At 44.4% G+C, this 15,812-nt stretch overlaps 1 protein-coding gene across 5 annotated transcripts in view; it reads left to right on the forward strand.

The window, feature by feature from the left end:
- The first annotated feature begins 5,863 nt into the window (after window positions 1–5,863).
- Window positions 5,864–15,812, forward strand: part of Zc3h14 (zinc finger CCCH-type containing 14) — a 41,597-nt gene continuing 31,648 nt past the window's right edge. For 3 of the 5 annotated variants that reach the window (XM_050151371.1, XM_050151372.1, XM_050151374.1), the window contains exons 1-3: window positions 5,864–6,038; window positions 6,340–6,382; window positions 12,787–12,901. In XM_050151371.1, coding sequence (XP_050007328.1) covers window positions 6,003–6,038; window positions 6,340–6,382; window positions 12,787–12,901 — 194 coding nt within the window. In that variant the 5' untranslated portion in view covers window positions 5,864–6,002. The remainder of the gene's footprint in view (window positions 6,039–6,339; window positions 6,383–12,786; window positions 12,902–15,812) is intronic. The other 2 variants (XM_050151370.1, XM_050151375.1) reach the window with 2 other exon arrangements.

Consider the following 15,812-nt stretch of genomic DNA (forward strand, 5'->3'; position numbering starts at 1 on the left):
GGAGAGATGTCTTGGTGGTTAAGAGCACCTGTTGCTCTTGTAGAGGGCCCCGGTTCAATTCCTAGCACTCACATGGTAGCTCCAAGGCATCTGTAGAGCTGGTTCCAGGAGCCCTGACAGGTGCAATCACCCTTTTTTCCTGAAATCTAGGCCCTTATCTCTGACTCCCTCACTCAGTGCAGCTCTAGGTACAACACCTCCACACATTCAGGAGCAGTGATTTTTGAAAGTGATGTTGGCCACATTTGCATATAAATGGCCAGGACAACAGAAAGGGTGCCAGCCTCATAAGCCACAGAGACTGACCTGTGTGACGGCGATTCCCAACACTCACACTTGGGCTTCGTTTTCAACAATTTTATTTATTGTTTTCGCGGGCCAGGGTGGGGCTGTTGCATGGAGGTCAGAGGACCACCGTGTGCAGCTGGCTCTCCCCACGCATCTTTACTCACATTCCAGAGACTGAACTCAGGTGTCCAGACTTGCATCACGGGAGGGACACAGTGCTGTCGCCCGCAGGCCCCAAGCATCTCTAGATTCTGCCCCAAAGGCAGACATACCATTTGAGATTCAGTACTGAAGAGAAGCATCTGTTCTCTCGACCTGTACTAGAAGCCGGTGTTTTGTGGAGAAAGACAAACAAGATGCATGTCTTGCCCCCTCAAGGACTCATCCTGTGAACAACAGGCGATGTGAAGTAAGAAAACTTACACAAAGGTAGAACCCAAACGGATTGATAATGCCTAGGTAATCATTGTGAGGATCCTGTATGAGTCTGGAAAGACAAACACAAGGTCACTAAACATTCAAGGAAAATAAAAGCATTCCAAGCTGGGGAAAAACAACCACCTCTGCCTCCCTTCTTCCACACACTGGTAAAGCAGGCTCTCGTGCGCTCTCTCTCTCTCTCTCTCTCTCTCTCTCTCTCTCTCTCTCTCTCACACACACACACACACACACACACACACACACACACACATACACACCATAAAATCCCTCTGAAATGTAGTCCTGAAGGGAGACTGGAAACACAGGGGGCACCATTGTTAGAGAACTTAGGCTTTGCGGAGCTGAAGCTGGCACTCAGGCCCTGCCAGCTTCATAACCAAGGCTCTTTTTCAGTTGGCTCCTCTATCTGGAAGGTGGCCAAGAACCCTCTTAGCTGGCACTGTAGTTCATTGTGATCTGGCCCTCATACTATCCCTTAGGAGAAAAATATGTCATTTGTCATGGCCAGTTTATTCCTTTGTAAGACTAATACTTCCAGTCCCTTCAAGATGTGGACTGTGAGGTTGCATCTTACAGGGAAGCACCCTGAACAGCCTCCAATCCCCGAGTGGCTTAGTGGGGACACTCTCTCTCTCTCTGACTCAGACTCTCTATCATCTGAGATCTGAACATGTCTGAGTTCTCAAATACCCTGCAATTCTCTTCCAGAAATGTAAGCTGATTGTCCTAAAAAGAGAACCCTGTCTTCAGCACCTTCAACAAATTCCTTGTTATAAATTAAAAACAAAACACAACAGGATCTTGCTGTGTTGCCAGGTTGGACTTAAACTGATGATGCTCCTTCCCCAGCCTCGCAAGTACTCAGACTGCAGACGTGTGTCACAATGCCTGGCTATGAATGTGTGTGTGTGTGTGTGTGTGTGTGTGTGTGTGTGTGTGTGTGTGTGCGTCTGTATGTGGAGGCCAGAAGTAGGTGTTGATGTCTTCTTAATTGTTTTACATCTTATTTCTAAGACAGGGCCTCTCACTGAAGCAAGGGCTTACAGATTTGCCTAGACTGACCAGCAAGCCCTAGGGGTTCCCCTGTCTCCAGCTCCCGAATTCTGGGGTTACAGGCACATAACACATGGGTGCTGGGAGCTATTGAAGTCTTTATGTATGGCAAATACTTCACTGACTGTCTCTCCAGACTTCTGAGTACCTTTCAGTGGAAATGCTCCTGGCTCTTTTTACACAAGATTTTCCAATAGTAACTAAAATTGCTGAATGCCAATTTGCTTAAAGTACAATAACGGTAAAACTTGTTCCTGTTCTTAGTTATGGAATGGTGGAGAAAAGAAAAGAAGTTAAAAAACTTACCTGGCTTTTGAACTGTGTGATGAGTATGGAGACGCGGTTCTACTCACCTGTGGGCTTTGGCTCTTAGCACGGTGTCTGGCTCAGTGCAGGCATTTAACTTTTAATCAACAAACATAACGCTGGTGGGAGCCAGGCACAGCTCGAAATGCTTTGCAAATATTAACTTACCTCCACCTTATATAAGAACCCTTTGCAGGAGGAAACAGTATATCGATACTACAGATGAGGGAACTGAGGCCCAAGGAAAAGATGCAACTTGCCGAAGGTCTCAGAGAGAGTGGCAGAGCTCAGAGAGCGTGGCTCCAGGGTCCCTGTTCTGTCACTCGGCTCCTCTCATCAATGTTTCATGACTCTATGGCCACTGGATTTACCCAGGAAAAATGCCTTTGTAAATTAAGTCTCTGATTTCTTTTAATCTATAAATATTTGATGTTTATTATGTGCTAACCATTCCGAAAGAACTTCTGTAAAATACAAAAGACACACGGGGCTCAGCTGATCATTTTTGCTAGGGAGAATGAACACATAGATAGAAAACACATGCCATCATCATATTAGTTTCCATATAGATGACAGAAGAATTCGGAAGATTACAGGCAACTGTAGAAGGGCCCGTGGCAGACAGACTCTGTAACCCTGTGGTTCCTGCTCTTTGATAATGCCTGTGATTGTGGGTTGCTTTAACTAGTGGGTACGGTAATGACAAGAGATTTTGTAGATATAAAGAAGCTCCTAATTCACTTGATCTAGGCATCAGGCCTAAATGAACCCAAATGAATGAGATAAAAGTCCTTGACAGAGGAACCAGGGTGTGCTGGGAGGGGATTGTATCTTTGCTAAATTAAGGGAACAGCTATTTGTTAAGGAACTGTGGGCCATCTTTTTTTTGTTTGTTTGTTTTGTTGTTTTTCGAGACAGGGTTTCTCTGTAGCTTTGGAGCCTGTCCTGGAACTAGCTCTTGTAGACCAGGCTGGCCTTGAACTCACAGAGATCCACCAACCGTCTCTGCCTCCTGAGTGCTGGGACTGAAGGTGTGTGCCACCACCGCCCAGCACATTTCTTCTTAGACCATCCATAGATCATAGATGGCAAAAAGATGGAGCCTTTGCTCATAAAGATCCCGGGAAATCCTTTCCTGATAAGGAGCGTGACATGGGATTCTCCGTTAGTCAAATGAGCCTGTCTGCCAGCTCTGAGGAGACTGATGAAAACTGTAAGAGGGGAAACGTGGATATTCCAAACTGCTACACCTGTGCTCACTTCTTATGCACCGAGAGCTAATGGAAACTTTTTTTTTTTTTTTTTGATTATCAAGGCAGGGTTTCTCTGTAGCTTTGGAGCCTGTCCTGGAACTAGCTCTTGTAGACCAGGTTGGTCTCGAACTCACAGAGATCCGCCTGCCTCTGCCTCCCGAGTGCTGGGATTAAAGGTGTGGGCCACCACCGCCCGGCTTGGAAACTCTTTCTTAAGGAGCTGGGCATAGTCGGTGCATGCCTGTCATCCCAGTACTGGCATGAGGAACAGGAATCTGAGTCCAAACGTATTGAGGCCACGCCACAAAGCTAACACCAAAATCAAAAAACAAAACATACTCCAAATCACTTAGAGACTTGAGGAATGAGGGGAGAACAGAAACTTCTCTAGATGTCTACGCTGAAAAGAAAAAAAAATCTTCCATGTTTTGTGATCAGAGACAAGGAGAACTAAAGAAGTCTACTGTAGAAATGCATTTGCCTTGGAGGTGATAAAGACGGCTTTGCCCTGAGAAGGCTGAATTTAGAAGGGAATAAAGCGGGCATAGTTACTTAGGATTTGGGGAGCAGGTGTTCAGGTGAGAACACAAGGTTAATGGTGGAGTTGGTCTTTATTAGCTTGGAAATGGCAAATGAGATAGATGAAAGATTGACCTGCTTGTCTCTAGGCAAGGGTCGCGTATGCTAAAGAACTCTGAGATCAGTTGGATCAATCACTCTGAGTGGTAAGCTCCTCCCGCGTGTGCTCTGAGCACCCCTTGACGCTCAGTCTCCGATAAACCAGCAAAGATGCTAGGAGTTCGACAACTTGACCCGTATCAGCAGCTATTGGACTGTCCCTTGCTACCCTGGACGCCTTGACCAACCAGCCAGACTACTCTTACTCCAGCGCCTACCCTCCTGAAACAACCACGCAAAGACTGCAGGTGGTCGTCCCAGCTGCCGAGTGCTGGGCTGCAACCAAGGCTGTTTGAAATATTTTGTACCTGATGGTTTGCGATCCTGAGCCTCCAAGAACTTCAAAGGAACCTGCAATTATTTCTTCCCAGGCCGGAGGGCAAGCAGTTCTCCTTGTGGTTCAGCAGAGGGACGGCTGCGACTGGGGCTAAGAGGCAAAGCTGTGATCAGTCCAACACATGGCTGGGCTTGGGCTGAACAAATAGCTGTGATTAAGCCCAACCTCCCAATTTGAGCTCCATAAGCAGGCTACTCCCGTGCTCCTTTCCCTAGGGTTGCAACAGTGGGCCTAACAGGAGACTTTCTGTCAAGTGCTCTTTTCTCCCCCTCTTTCGGTTCTATGAACCAAGAGAGAGGCAGCAGATGGAAGAGCGAGTGGGCTGTTCGGAGTGCACTGCCAGGATAAGGCGGAAGGCAGCAGATGCAGAGAGGGGCAGCAAGAGGTGACCAGAGAACCTGCAGGCCCTGGTCGCAAAAAAAAAAAAAAAAAAAAAAAAAAAAAAAAAAAAAAAAAAAAATTGAGAGAATTGTCGGGATCTCCAGGGCCAAGAGTGTCAAGCGGCTGGCTGAGAGCTGTAACTGGCTGCCACCAAGGTCTAAAGACCTGAAGGAAGCTGCAACCCTAACCTTTAGGCCCAAGGAGCTCAAATACATGTAGGGCTAGAGTCCCACTATCCCAGGCCTGCACCCCATCTCTAACACTAGAGGGCGCCACTTGCCACTCTTCATGTTACCTGTAGCAGGTTGATTGCTAACAACAAATAGGGGAGTCCTGGAAATAAGTGTCCTCCAAAGAAGCAGTTCAGAGAGGAAGGGCAGAAGGAGGATTCATCCTGGGTAAAGCACACTGGTGGTATGGGGGGTGGGGGTGGGGGAGGCAGAACCAAAGCCAGGAGAGCAAGGATGTTTAGAATTACAGTGGCCACATCTCTAATCCCAGCACTCAGGAGGCAGAAGCAGGTAGATCTCTGAGTTCGAGGACAGCCTGGTCTACAGAGAGAGTTCCAGGATTATCAGGGCTACACAGAGAAACCCTGTCTCGAAAAACCAAACCAAAACAAAAACAAAAACCAAAACAAAAAACCCCACCACCAACAACCACAAAAACCCTGTGGTTTAAAGGCATGCTGGAAGGGTTCTGCTGCTACTCCGGATATTGCTCCTCCACCTCACCAAGTCTAACGACAGACAGTACATCTTCTAGAAAACAGTCTTTTTCCTGGAAGAAAATGAAAAATTCAAGAGTTAACAATCTGCATCGATCCCATACTTGAGGTTAGATTTGAACTCAGATCAAGACCCATGATGTTCGCGCTGTCCATCCTTATAACCTGTAGGAGACTAAAATCAGTTAGAAATCATGAAAGGGAAGAAAGGAGGTTCCCCTGGTTTAGGAAGGCATAGGAGAAGCCGGGTTACCTGCACGCCATTATTCTCTGTGCGGCCAGCAGAGGGCGCCGGAGCACAAGTCCCGGACCCGCTGGGGACGTTCGTGCGCATGCGTGCGCGCAGACGCATGCGCACTGGCTCGCGCTTGCACGGGGGCGCCAGCAGGGGCGGGGACACGCAGCGCGCTCGGTTGGTCGGAGGCGGAGCGGCAGCGGCGGCGGTGGTGGCGGGTCTGGCTGCAGGCTGGCAGCCCGCGGCGGGCTCCTGGTAACCGAAGCGTCGCGCAGTGCTGACCCGGCCGCCCGCCGCGGAGCCATGGAAATCGGCACCGAGATCAGCCGCAAGATCCGGGTGAGGCCCGCGTCGGCGAGCGGGCGGTTGCCAGGAGTAACGGGGCGGGTGGGCCCGGCCTGCCGCGTCTCCTCGGCGCGGGCCGCTTCTGACAGGGCGCAGGCGCGGTGGCTGGGGGACATCCGCGGGCCCGTGGGAGCCACCGGGGCGGCGGCGGTGGAAAGCGCCGCGCGGGGGTCGGGCGTCCCCTCCCCCACCTTCATGGGCCGGGAGCGGGGTGGGGGGGTCGCTTTCTCCTGTCGGGGTTTTCACAGGCATCTTTGTTGTTTTTTTTTTTTTTCTCTCTCTCTTTCCTCCCCAGAGTGCCATTAAGGGGAAATTGCAAGAATTAGGAGCTTACGTGGGTAAGTTGGTTCTTGTCATTCGCCTAAATACAATGTAGGCCTTGCAACTGACTGGATGTGTCAGAGTGAGTCTGCCCAAGGCTCTTTGGGTGGTCTACCTTGAAATTGAAGATTCCCTGGTCTCCTCCACCCTCGTTTCATTCAACCGTCCGTAGCAGCACCCTGAGTCCCCACCCAGCTCCACCCCCATGTCCTGTCTAAAGCATTATTTTCAAATAGCCTAAGCTTTTTCTTCCGCAGAGGCAGTCGTTTTTAAACTCATAATGTTTGTTCGAATCTTGTTCTGTTTCTCTCGTTACTTTCGTCATGACCTTTAATTTCAGATCTGTCATCTTAGATATGAACACTTGATGCTTCTGGCGTTTGCCACAGAGCTGGTTCAGTGAGTTTTATGTTTTAGGTTTTTTGTTTTTTTTTTTAAATGTTCTTCCTACTCGAACCTGACTGCGAAGTTCATTTTAACTCTCTTAAAACGAGTTTACTTTGGACAGTGTGTAGCTGTTCCATATATACAGTAAGTCACCACTAAATATAAGTGATAATGTTTTCAGTTGTACAAATAGAAACAAAGGCTTTGGATACTTGAACCGGGTTGCAGGAAGAGGCCTGGTCTGACTGTACAGCTAGTGGCTACAGGTGTAAACTTTGGGTAACCTAGGTGTTGGAGACCTTTACAGACCTGTGGAGTCAAAATTGTTGTCATAATAGTTCTAAGACTCGGCTTTTGCGCTGTGTTCACATTTGGATTACATGAAAGCAGTGGTCAGAAAGCCAAGTTTAAAAGGTAGTCACCCAAGTTGTCCTAGACTTCTTAGATTACTTCTTGTAGTTAAAAAAGGAAAACAGTTCCATTTAGCATGTTATTAATGAAACAGTTGATATAATGTTTTTAAAATTGGCTTCTGAAGTGGGAGGTGGTGGCCCAGGATTGTAATCCCATCACTCAGGAGCGGAGGCAGAGGCAGGCAGATCTCTATGAGCTCCAGGCTGGCCTAGCCTACAGAGTGAGTTCCAGAACATCCGTCCTTTTGGGATTTGATTGTGAGTACACAGAAGTGCTCGAAAGCAGTGCACTCTGAGCTGATAGGCCTGTTTAGGAAAGGCGTTAGTGGTTTTGAGCTCAGGTTGCCAGTTGGCTGTGCTAGCAGCATGTCTACGTGATCCAAGCTGGAGTCATGTGGGGAAAGGAGGCCCAGGTTGAGAAAATGCCACCACTAGACATGTTTGTGGGCGAGGCTGTGGGAGGGCCAGTTTACTGTGGGCGATGCCACCCCTGGTCTGGCATCTTAAAATTCTGGGTGCTTAAAAAAAAAAGGCAGAAAGCCAGCTCTCACCTGTAATCCCAGCACATGGGAGGCAGAGGCAGGTGGATCTCTGTGAGTTAGAGGCCATCCTGGTCTACAGAGTGAGTTCCAGGACAGCTAGGGCTACACAGAGAAACCTTGTCTTAGAAAACTTGAAAGAAAGAAGGCAGGCAGAGCAAGCCAGGAAATAGCACTCCTCCATAGCCTCTGCATCAGTTCCTGCCTTTAGTTCCTGCCCTGAGTTTCCTGGATGATGGACCATAGCTGTAAGATGAAATAAACACTCTCCTCATCAAATATCTTTTGTTCTATCACAGAAGTGGAAACTTTTCTAGCTTCTAAGAAGTGATAAACTGGTTTTGTTGTACTTAGGTATTTGGTAAATATGAAAAAAAAAGCCAATAGTTTTTTTATTGCCAATGACAAGTTGAACTTTCAAATGAAAATGAAAGTTTGGGTTTACCTCTGTGAACTGGAGAGCTTCCCAGACTGGAAAGATTTTTCTGATGAAAATATGGAGGTGCGACACTGTGGCTTCATATCATGAAATGTATCAACATGTCCTGGCTCACCAGCTCAGTAAACTAGTATTTTCCAGGTGACCAGTACATATTATTAAATATGCAAAAGTTAAAGGATGCATAGGTGGATTTCCTTGCAACAGTACAAAGAGTTAATTGGTGGTGTATTAGATTCTGTATAGCTAATAAATTGCCCCTTGAGTTGTTGAATGGTATCCATGAGATCTAGAAAGGCTGTTAAAATACTCCAACTATGGATGTGTAGGACTAGATTTTCTTTACATTCCCCAATATTAAACAACTTGATCACACATTATATGCAATAAACAGATTTAGAATTCATTTATCTTTTAGACCAGATAGCAAAGAGATTTGTGGAAGTAGAAAGCAATACCGCCCTTAGAGCTGTGTTTTTTGTCTGGGAAACTTTAGTTTTCAAAAAGCTATTAAGTTAATATAATTGGGCTACCAGCATGTATTTGGCATATTAATAATTAAATCTTTACAAATTCTCCATTTTAAATTCATGTGGTTAATATTAGTAGATAAAATTTACATCAACCAGAGAAAGGCCCTGAGACTGAACAGGCTAAGAGTTACTAGTTTATGAATTACAGTTGATAGGTAGATTCCAGGTTTGTTTCAGGATTGTTGCACTCCTCATGGGCATGAAAAATGAAGCTGAACCTGGATCTTCTTAGGTTTGTTTCTTTCATTTAATACTTATTGGGCTCCAGTTGTGAGAGGTCTACCTCCCATGTGGCAGATTAGCAATGGCCAGTGTGAGACATGAGCTCCTGTTCATTGAGGTAGACTCATTCCTGTCACTTACTAGAAATTCTAAGCCAATTTTGTTGTTGTTTTTTAAAACATTACCTTATAGTTACATTTGTTTCTGAAAATACTGGTGGAATTGGGGCGGTGGTATTGCTCTGGGAGAGCTGCACTAGAGCCTGTCAGTAGCAGCCTGAGGATCAGGGGTTCAGGTTTGGGGGTCCTTGGTGCTTCTGTTAGCGAAGGATGGATGGTCCCGCCTTCCCTCCTTCTCCTTACTTGACCCTAGGTTCCCATAAACTCTTAATATCATCCTTCCCCAAAATTGGAAATTCCTTAAAGCTAACTAGTTCATGATAGGTTCTGGCAGAGGGCCTGGTGTTTGCTGACTTTCAGTTAACAGATATCATCTTCCCATTCTTTGAAATAAAGCATGGTCTTTTAATGTTGGCAGTTTAGTTACCTTATTATTTGAAGTTGGCTACACCTCACTGTGTGGAGCAGGGTGACTTGTTTTCTTTGAGGTGGAGTTTCGTACTTTGTAGCACAGGCTGGCTTGCCACTCATGATGTAGCTTGTACCAGCCTCCAACCGATCTCCTGATTCTCTCTCTGGCTGCTGGGGTTGCAGTCATACCCCACTACTAGTCCCAGCTTCCCACATTTCTTTATACCTGAAAAGAGTCCCAGCTCTGGAAGGTTATGAAGACAGTTCTTCAAGAATTATTTGAGTGTTTGTTTTCACAGTATTGGGTGGGGTCCAAAGAAGAACCACCGTTCTTTAAAGCAAATGGGGTCTCACCTGTGCTTGTTGGAGCCGCTCAGTGCTGTAGCATTAGACAGTCCAGTGTTTTTTTTTTTTTTTAACAGACTTAATTTACTTTTTATTTTTCTTATATAAAAATCCTAATGTGGTAGCCACAGCTGGAGCCTGGATCCTCTGGACAGAGACTCTGGTGTGGTTTTCACATGTTGATCAGTGAATTCCTGATAAGGACACTTGGTGAATTACAGTCTCTTTCCAGAGGTCGGGTGTCAGGTAGCTGCCTTGGCAAAGCGACACAGGGTGCCAGTTCAGCCCCTGGCTGATGTGTAGTAGTCATCAATACCAGCCATCATCAGTAGCTTCTTGGGCACAGGAACAGAGGCTATGGCAGTGCCTCTGGGGGCAGGGATGAGTTGAACCAACACAGAGCCACAGCGGCCTATTACTTTGTGTGGTACAGTGTGGGGCTTGCCAGTCTTGTTCCCCCAGTAGCTTCTCCATACTGGCACAATGGAAACCTTGGCCAAGATGATGTGCTCCTTGGATCTGCCTTCATGGAACACTTAGCACCAACGTGATCATTGCAGTCCCCAATAACAACGAAAGCCTTGAACCTAGTCCGCTGGCCAGCCCTAGTCTGCTTCTTACTGGCGTGATCTTCAGAACCTCATCCTTTTTAGGGACTCTCCCAGGAAAAAATAATCTCGAATTCCTTAATGGCCAAGGAGAACAGGTAGATCTCTAGGGACTTGATCTTCATATCCTTAACCAGGTGGCCCAACTTGGTGAAGACTCCTTGTCTTCGGCTTTACCTTCATGAGCCATGTGGCCTCGACCATGACTGTGGCCCCTAAGACCACTACCTAATCCTCTGCACAAGCCACCATGGCCTCTGAGTCTTCCAGCCCCCGCTCCATCGGCTCCATCGACTTCATCGTTATTTGGTGTTATTTCAAGAAGCAACAGTCCAGTTTTTAGTCACACTCCAGAGGAGAGCTTCTCTAAACCTTCTTAGCTTTTACTGCTGCCCTCTATTTCCAGTATGCTAATTCAAGATGTACTTCAGAGGTCTCTCTGGACTGTCAAAGAATAAAAAGTTTATGGTCACAAGTTAATTTTGCGTTAGGTTCTTAATTTCCATTGTATTGTCTACTCAGAATACAATATGTGAATTCTAAAGGCTTTGCTGAAAAATAATTGATAGTTTAAATTGCACATATTTGATGTACATGTTTTCTTATTAATATATTTGCCATGTTTTAATGTGTATATACCCAAAACATCACCAGTCAAATCTACTAGACTGGGTATAGCTCATTGGAGACTGTCTAACACTGTGTGCATGCTTGAATCCAAGCACCACTTTCTCATTAAGTCCTCTCCCTTCCCAAATTTTCAGTAGCTCCTTTGGCTTTGTAACCCATTCTTACTCCCTTTTTTGGTTCCCATTTCTATTCCAAGACAACCACTGATCTCATGAAATTTAAGAAAATACAAGTTGCCGGGCGGTGGTGGCGCACACCTTTAATCCCAGCACTCGGGAGGCAGAGTCAGGCAGATCTCTGTGAGTTCAAGACCAGCCTGGTATACAGAGCTAGTTCCAGGACAGGCTCCAAAGCCACAGAGAAACCCTGTCTCGAAAAACCAAAAATTAAAAAAAATAAAAAATAAAAAAAATTAAAAGAAAATACAAGTTGATACAATGACAGTCATTTCATTGGCACTGTGAGAGGAAAAATAGCTTGTCTGCCCAAGTGTCTTAGTAGTCCTGTCTGTTCACACTTTCTGAGTTAGTAGTGTTGGATCATAGTAGGTATGTCATATAAATAAAGATTAGTTTATTTATTACAATTACAATGGGAGCTTTTTTGATACTTGGTCACTTTGTTTACATTTCCTTCTTTATTGCATGCTTCCATGAAATACTGCCTTCTCTTTTGTCCTGCTTCTATACTGGAGTTTGGATGTTTTCTTTTTTTTAATGATTTATTTATTATTTTGTATGCATTGGTGTTTTGCTTGCATGTATGTCTGTGTGAGAGTGTTGGACCCCCCCTGAAAGTGGAGTTACAGCCAGTTGTGAGCTGTTGTGTGGGTGCTGGGAATTGAACCTGGGTTCTCTGAAGAGCAGCCAGTGCTCTTAACATTTGAGCTGTCTCTTCAATCCCTAGATGTTTTCCTTTGAAACAGGTGTCTGGCAGATGAACCTTCCTTTCTGTTTATGTAGAAGGTATGAGTATTTTAGTCATTAGGAAATTTTAATAAAGACATGTTTGAAGCTGGATGTGCCGGTGTATGTTAGTAATCTCAGTATTTGAGAGGGCAGAGAAGAAAGAATCCTGACCCTCCCATGGGCCATATATCTGGGATGGGGCAGATAGACACCTACTTTTTTCAGAAAGAAATTAATTTCCTCATCACTTTGCTTCTTTATTGAAGAGTTGGGGTTTTTACTGGCAGTCATTATGTAGGGTTGCCACTGCCCGGAAGAAAAGTTGAGTTGCCTTTTAGCTTTTTTTCCCTCCTTTGATATTAACAATTGAACTCTTGGCATTGTACATACTACCAAGTTCTGTGTAGTTTTAGTGTGTATGATGTTGCTGGAAGTTTATTACATGGAGTAATTGAAGCCTACTTTTACTAAGCAGAAGCATATTCTCTAATGAAAGTACTATGTAAGAACAGAAAACTAAACAATACAATTATTGGGATAATAATTGTACCTTCTAAAAGTGTCTGAAGTTGATGAGCATTGAAAAGACTTCTTACAAAAACTGGTACATTCTCTCAATTGATTCTGTGACCCAGATGCCTAATTTTATCACTGGAAATGCAGGTTCCTCCAATTCCTGGCCTTCTAATAGGGAAGTAGTTTTGGCATAAAGGGGGAAATTGGGAGCTGAGCTTCCTTGTCCAGCCTATGTTAGAGTGAGTACCAGTTCTCAAGGCTGCTTCTCTGTTTTTAAGCACATTGATTTTGAGCAAAAAACAAATATTGAGGAAACACTTAAAAGTTTGGTATACTTTTCCTTTTAACTAGATGAAGAACTTCCCGATTACATTATGGTGATGGTGGCCAACAAGAAAAGTCAGGACCAAATGACAGAGGACCTGTCCCTGTTTCTAGGGAACAACACAATTCGATTCACCGTATGGTATGTTTCTGAATATCTGTACCTCAGAGCAAAGTTAGAGTTGGTATTCTGTATAGGAGGAGTTCTCCGCAGTCTTGTGAGGTTCACCGTGGAGAGGCATTCTGTGGGCTGTGCAGCACAAGCCTCCGGAGGTTTCTCCGTCTGTTAGTGGGAAATAGTAAGTCACCTGCTCTCTGTACTTGTGAGGATAACTTAGCTGGTGCATCAGAGTGTTTACAGATATGCCTGCACTGAAGGCACCCTTGATGTGTGTTTGTGGGTTTGTATTATTGCCTTCTACACTTCATCATCCCCTCCCGTCACCCCCTCCCACACTCCCCAGCACAACCACTTACAAACAGTGAGTTTGAGCTAGGCTTTCTTTTGTCTTTCATGGGGATAACTTTTTTTCCTTTGTTTTTTGTTTTAAGCTGGCTATTCCTGACACATGCATATCCTGATTTGACAAATATCTCGGTCATCTTTACAGTTTGAAATTTCAAATAAGCAAACTTATTTTTTCATATAAAATATTTATGATTTGAACTACCCTTTATCAAACTACACGCTCCCTTAGTTGAGAATAAGCATAATATTAAGTTTAAGAAGCCCAGCTTCAGTTGTCAGGCTTAAGGTAGAGCAAGAATGGGAAAAGATAGGTAGGACAGGTAGGAGGTACTCACAAGAAGGCCCACTGACTTAAGACCCATCAGCTACAGTGAAAGGTGATGATGGAGCAAAACTGAATGAGCACTTACCCTACTTAATTTGAGTAGGAAGCACTAAGGGAGACGGTGCCTGTTTACATCTTGACTCTCAGGAAAAGAGTATCTTCACAGTGTTTTGGCAGCTGTATGCCTTATGGCTCTTACAGCAACACTATTTTGAAAATCTGTGCAGAGTTTTCTGCTTTATATTGCATAGTTTGGAGCACATTATTAAGAGTACAGTAATCCTTACATGTTTAATACACTGCTTCATTGTGTATATATACCCTCTCAGATGATGGTGTTCTTAACTGAGGGGATTATACTATGACTGAATACTTCTTCCTTTAAAGTCATCAGTAGTTCAGGAATTTGTTTCATAAGTATTGTTGTAACCTGACCTTTGACTAAGCCTTTAGATCACTTGGGGTTTGCAGCCCATCTGAGCTAAGCCAGAAGACTGGCCTCATAGGTTCTTTCTTAGATGACTTAATGGAATGCTTAAGACAGATTTCATAATATACCATTAACTTAAAATCAGTTCTCATCTTACTCCAACTACAGTTCCACATGCCCTCATGCAAGGAATTGTGTCTTCTCTTTGGTTGGTGCTTCACTTTCATCAGTTCACTAATGTTAGTCAGACTATCCTGATTTTTAATTGGTTTTTGGTTTGTGTTTGTTTACCTATGTAGATACACATGAATGTGCGTGCGTGCGTGTGTGTGTGGGGGGGGTGCATTTGTAGGACTGAATTTGATGTTGGGTGTCTCACTGGATCACTCTCTACTTTAGTTATTGAGACAGGGTCTCTCACTAAACCCAGAGCTCAACAGTTACTTTTAGTCTACCTAGAAAGTTTATCTCAAGCACCCCATCTCTGCCTTACTTGAAATGCTGGTGGCTTTCAACACTTAGCTTTTACATGGGCTCTGGGAATCAACTTCAGGACCTGGACCTGCACCCCGCCCTGCCCAGCGCTACTCTTGTGATTTTTTGTTTTTGCTGTCAGTTTTTTAACTTTACACTAAGGTCTTTTCTCTCTTTTTTTTTTCCTTATCCTATTTTTTTTTTTTTTTTTGAAATCCTGAAATAATTGTGTTCATGAGGAAACTGGCACGTAAAGGGATTCTAAATGGAGCAGTAGGAGACTTCTGGTGTCTATGAGAGGATGTTGAAAGGATAGCTATGCAACTGTGTCTTTTATAAAACTATTAAGATGAGTGTGTTACAGCAAGGTTGTAGCCTGTGTGCTTAATTTTGAAAATAATAGAGTAAAATGGGATAGCATATTTTAAAATTCTTTACTAACTTTTTTTTAACCTCTCAGAATTACGTTGTTCAAGAAGCCATGTAAATAGTTTTAAGTATTAGCCACTGGATTAGGGTGTTTATAATTCAGTGGTAGAACATGTGCTTACTGGAACATGATCCTTAGTTTAACCCTGTGGAGAGGGTGAGAAAGGAGGGCAAGTGTGAGACACGCGCGTGCACGTGCACACACCCACACACACACAAGTAAAACAGTAGTGGCAAGCAGTATTCTATGTTTGGGATAGTTGCTTATTTTACTGTTAGTCTTTAGTCCTTAGGAAACAAGATGACTTTTTTTTTTTTTTTTTTTTTTAATCAAGACTTGTCAGATGATGTCTTTGTCTTTTTTCTTTGGTGCTGGGGATTGAACCCAAGGCTTTGTGTGTGTTCTTTAACATTCTGTTCTGGTTCTGCTGATGCCGTGTAATCCTAGCTACCTGGGAAACTGAGGTAGGGAGGTTCATGAGTTCAAGGCCAGCCGAGGCAACTTAGACCCTGTCTCAAGAAGTAAAAAAGAGAGCTGTGGGTGTGTGTCAGTGGTACTAGAATGCTTGAATGGTATGTATACTGCTAGAGATCAAATTTCTAGGACTTACAGAAGCTGCTCTGCTTCTGAGCTGCCTCCCCACCCCTATTTTTTTTAATAATTTATTTAACTTTACTTTATGTACATTGGTATGATGGTATCAGATCCCCAGGAATTGGAGTTACAGACAGTTGTAAGCTGCCATGTGGGAGCTGCGGATTGAACCTGGGTCTTCTGGAAGAGCAGCCAGTGCTCTTAACTGCTGGGCCATCTCTCCAGCCCCTCCCCACTCCTATTGTAAGGCCTTTTAAAGAAAAAAAATAATGTACAGATGGAAAGTCCAGTTCGGTATTATTAAATGCCTTAAAAGAGCTAACCTGAATAA

Source organism: Alexandromys fortis, unplaced genomic scaffold (genome assembly GCF_014885135.2).
Source record: "Alexandromys fortis isolate MF-2015 unplaced genomic scaffold, M_Fortis_MF-2015_v1.1 scaffold_63, whole genome shotgun sequence".
Classification (NCBI taxonomy): domain Eukaryota; kingdom Metazoa; phylum Chordata; class Mammalia; order Rodentia; family Cricetidae; genus Alexandromys; species Alexandromys fortis.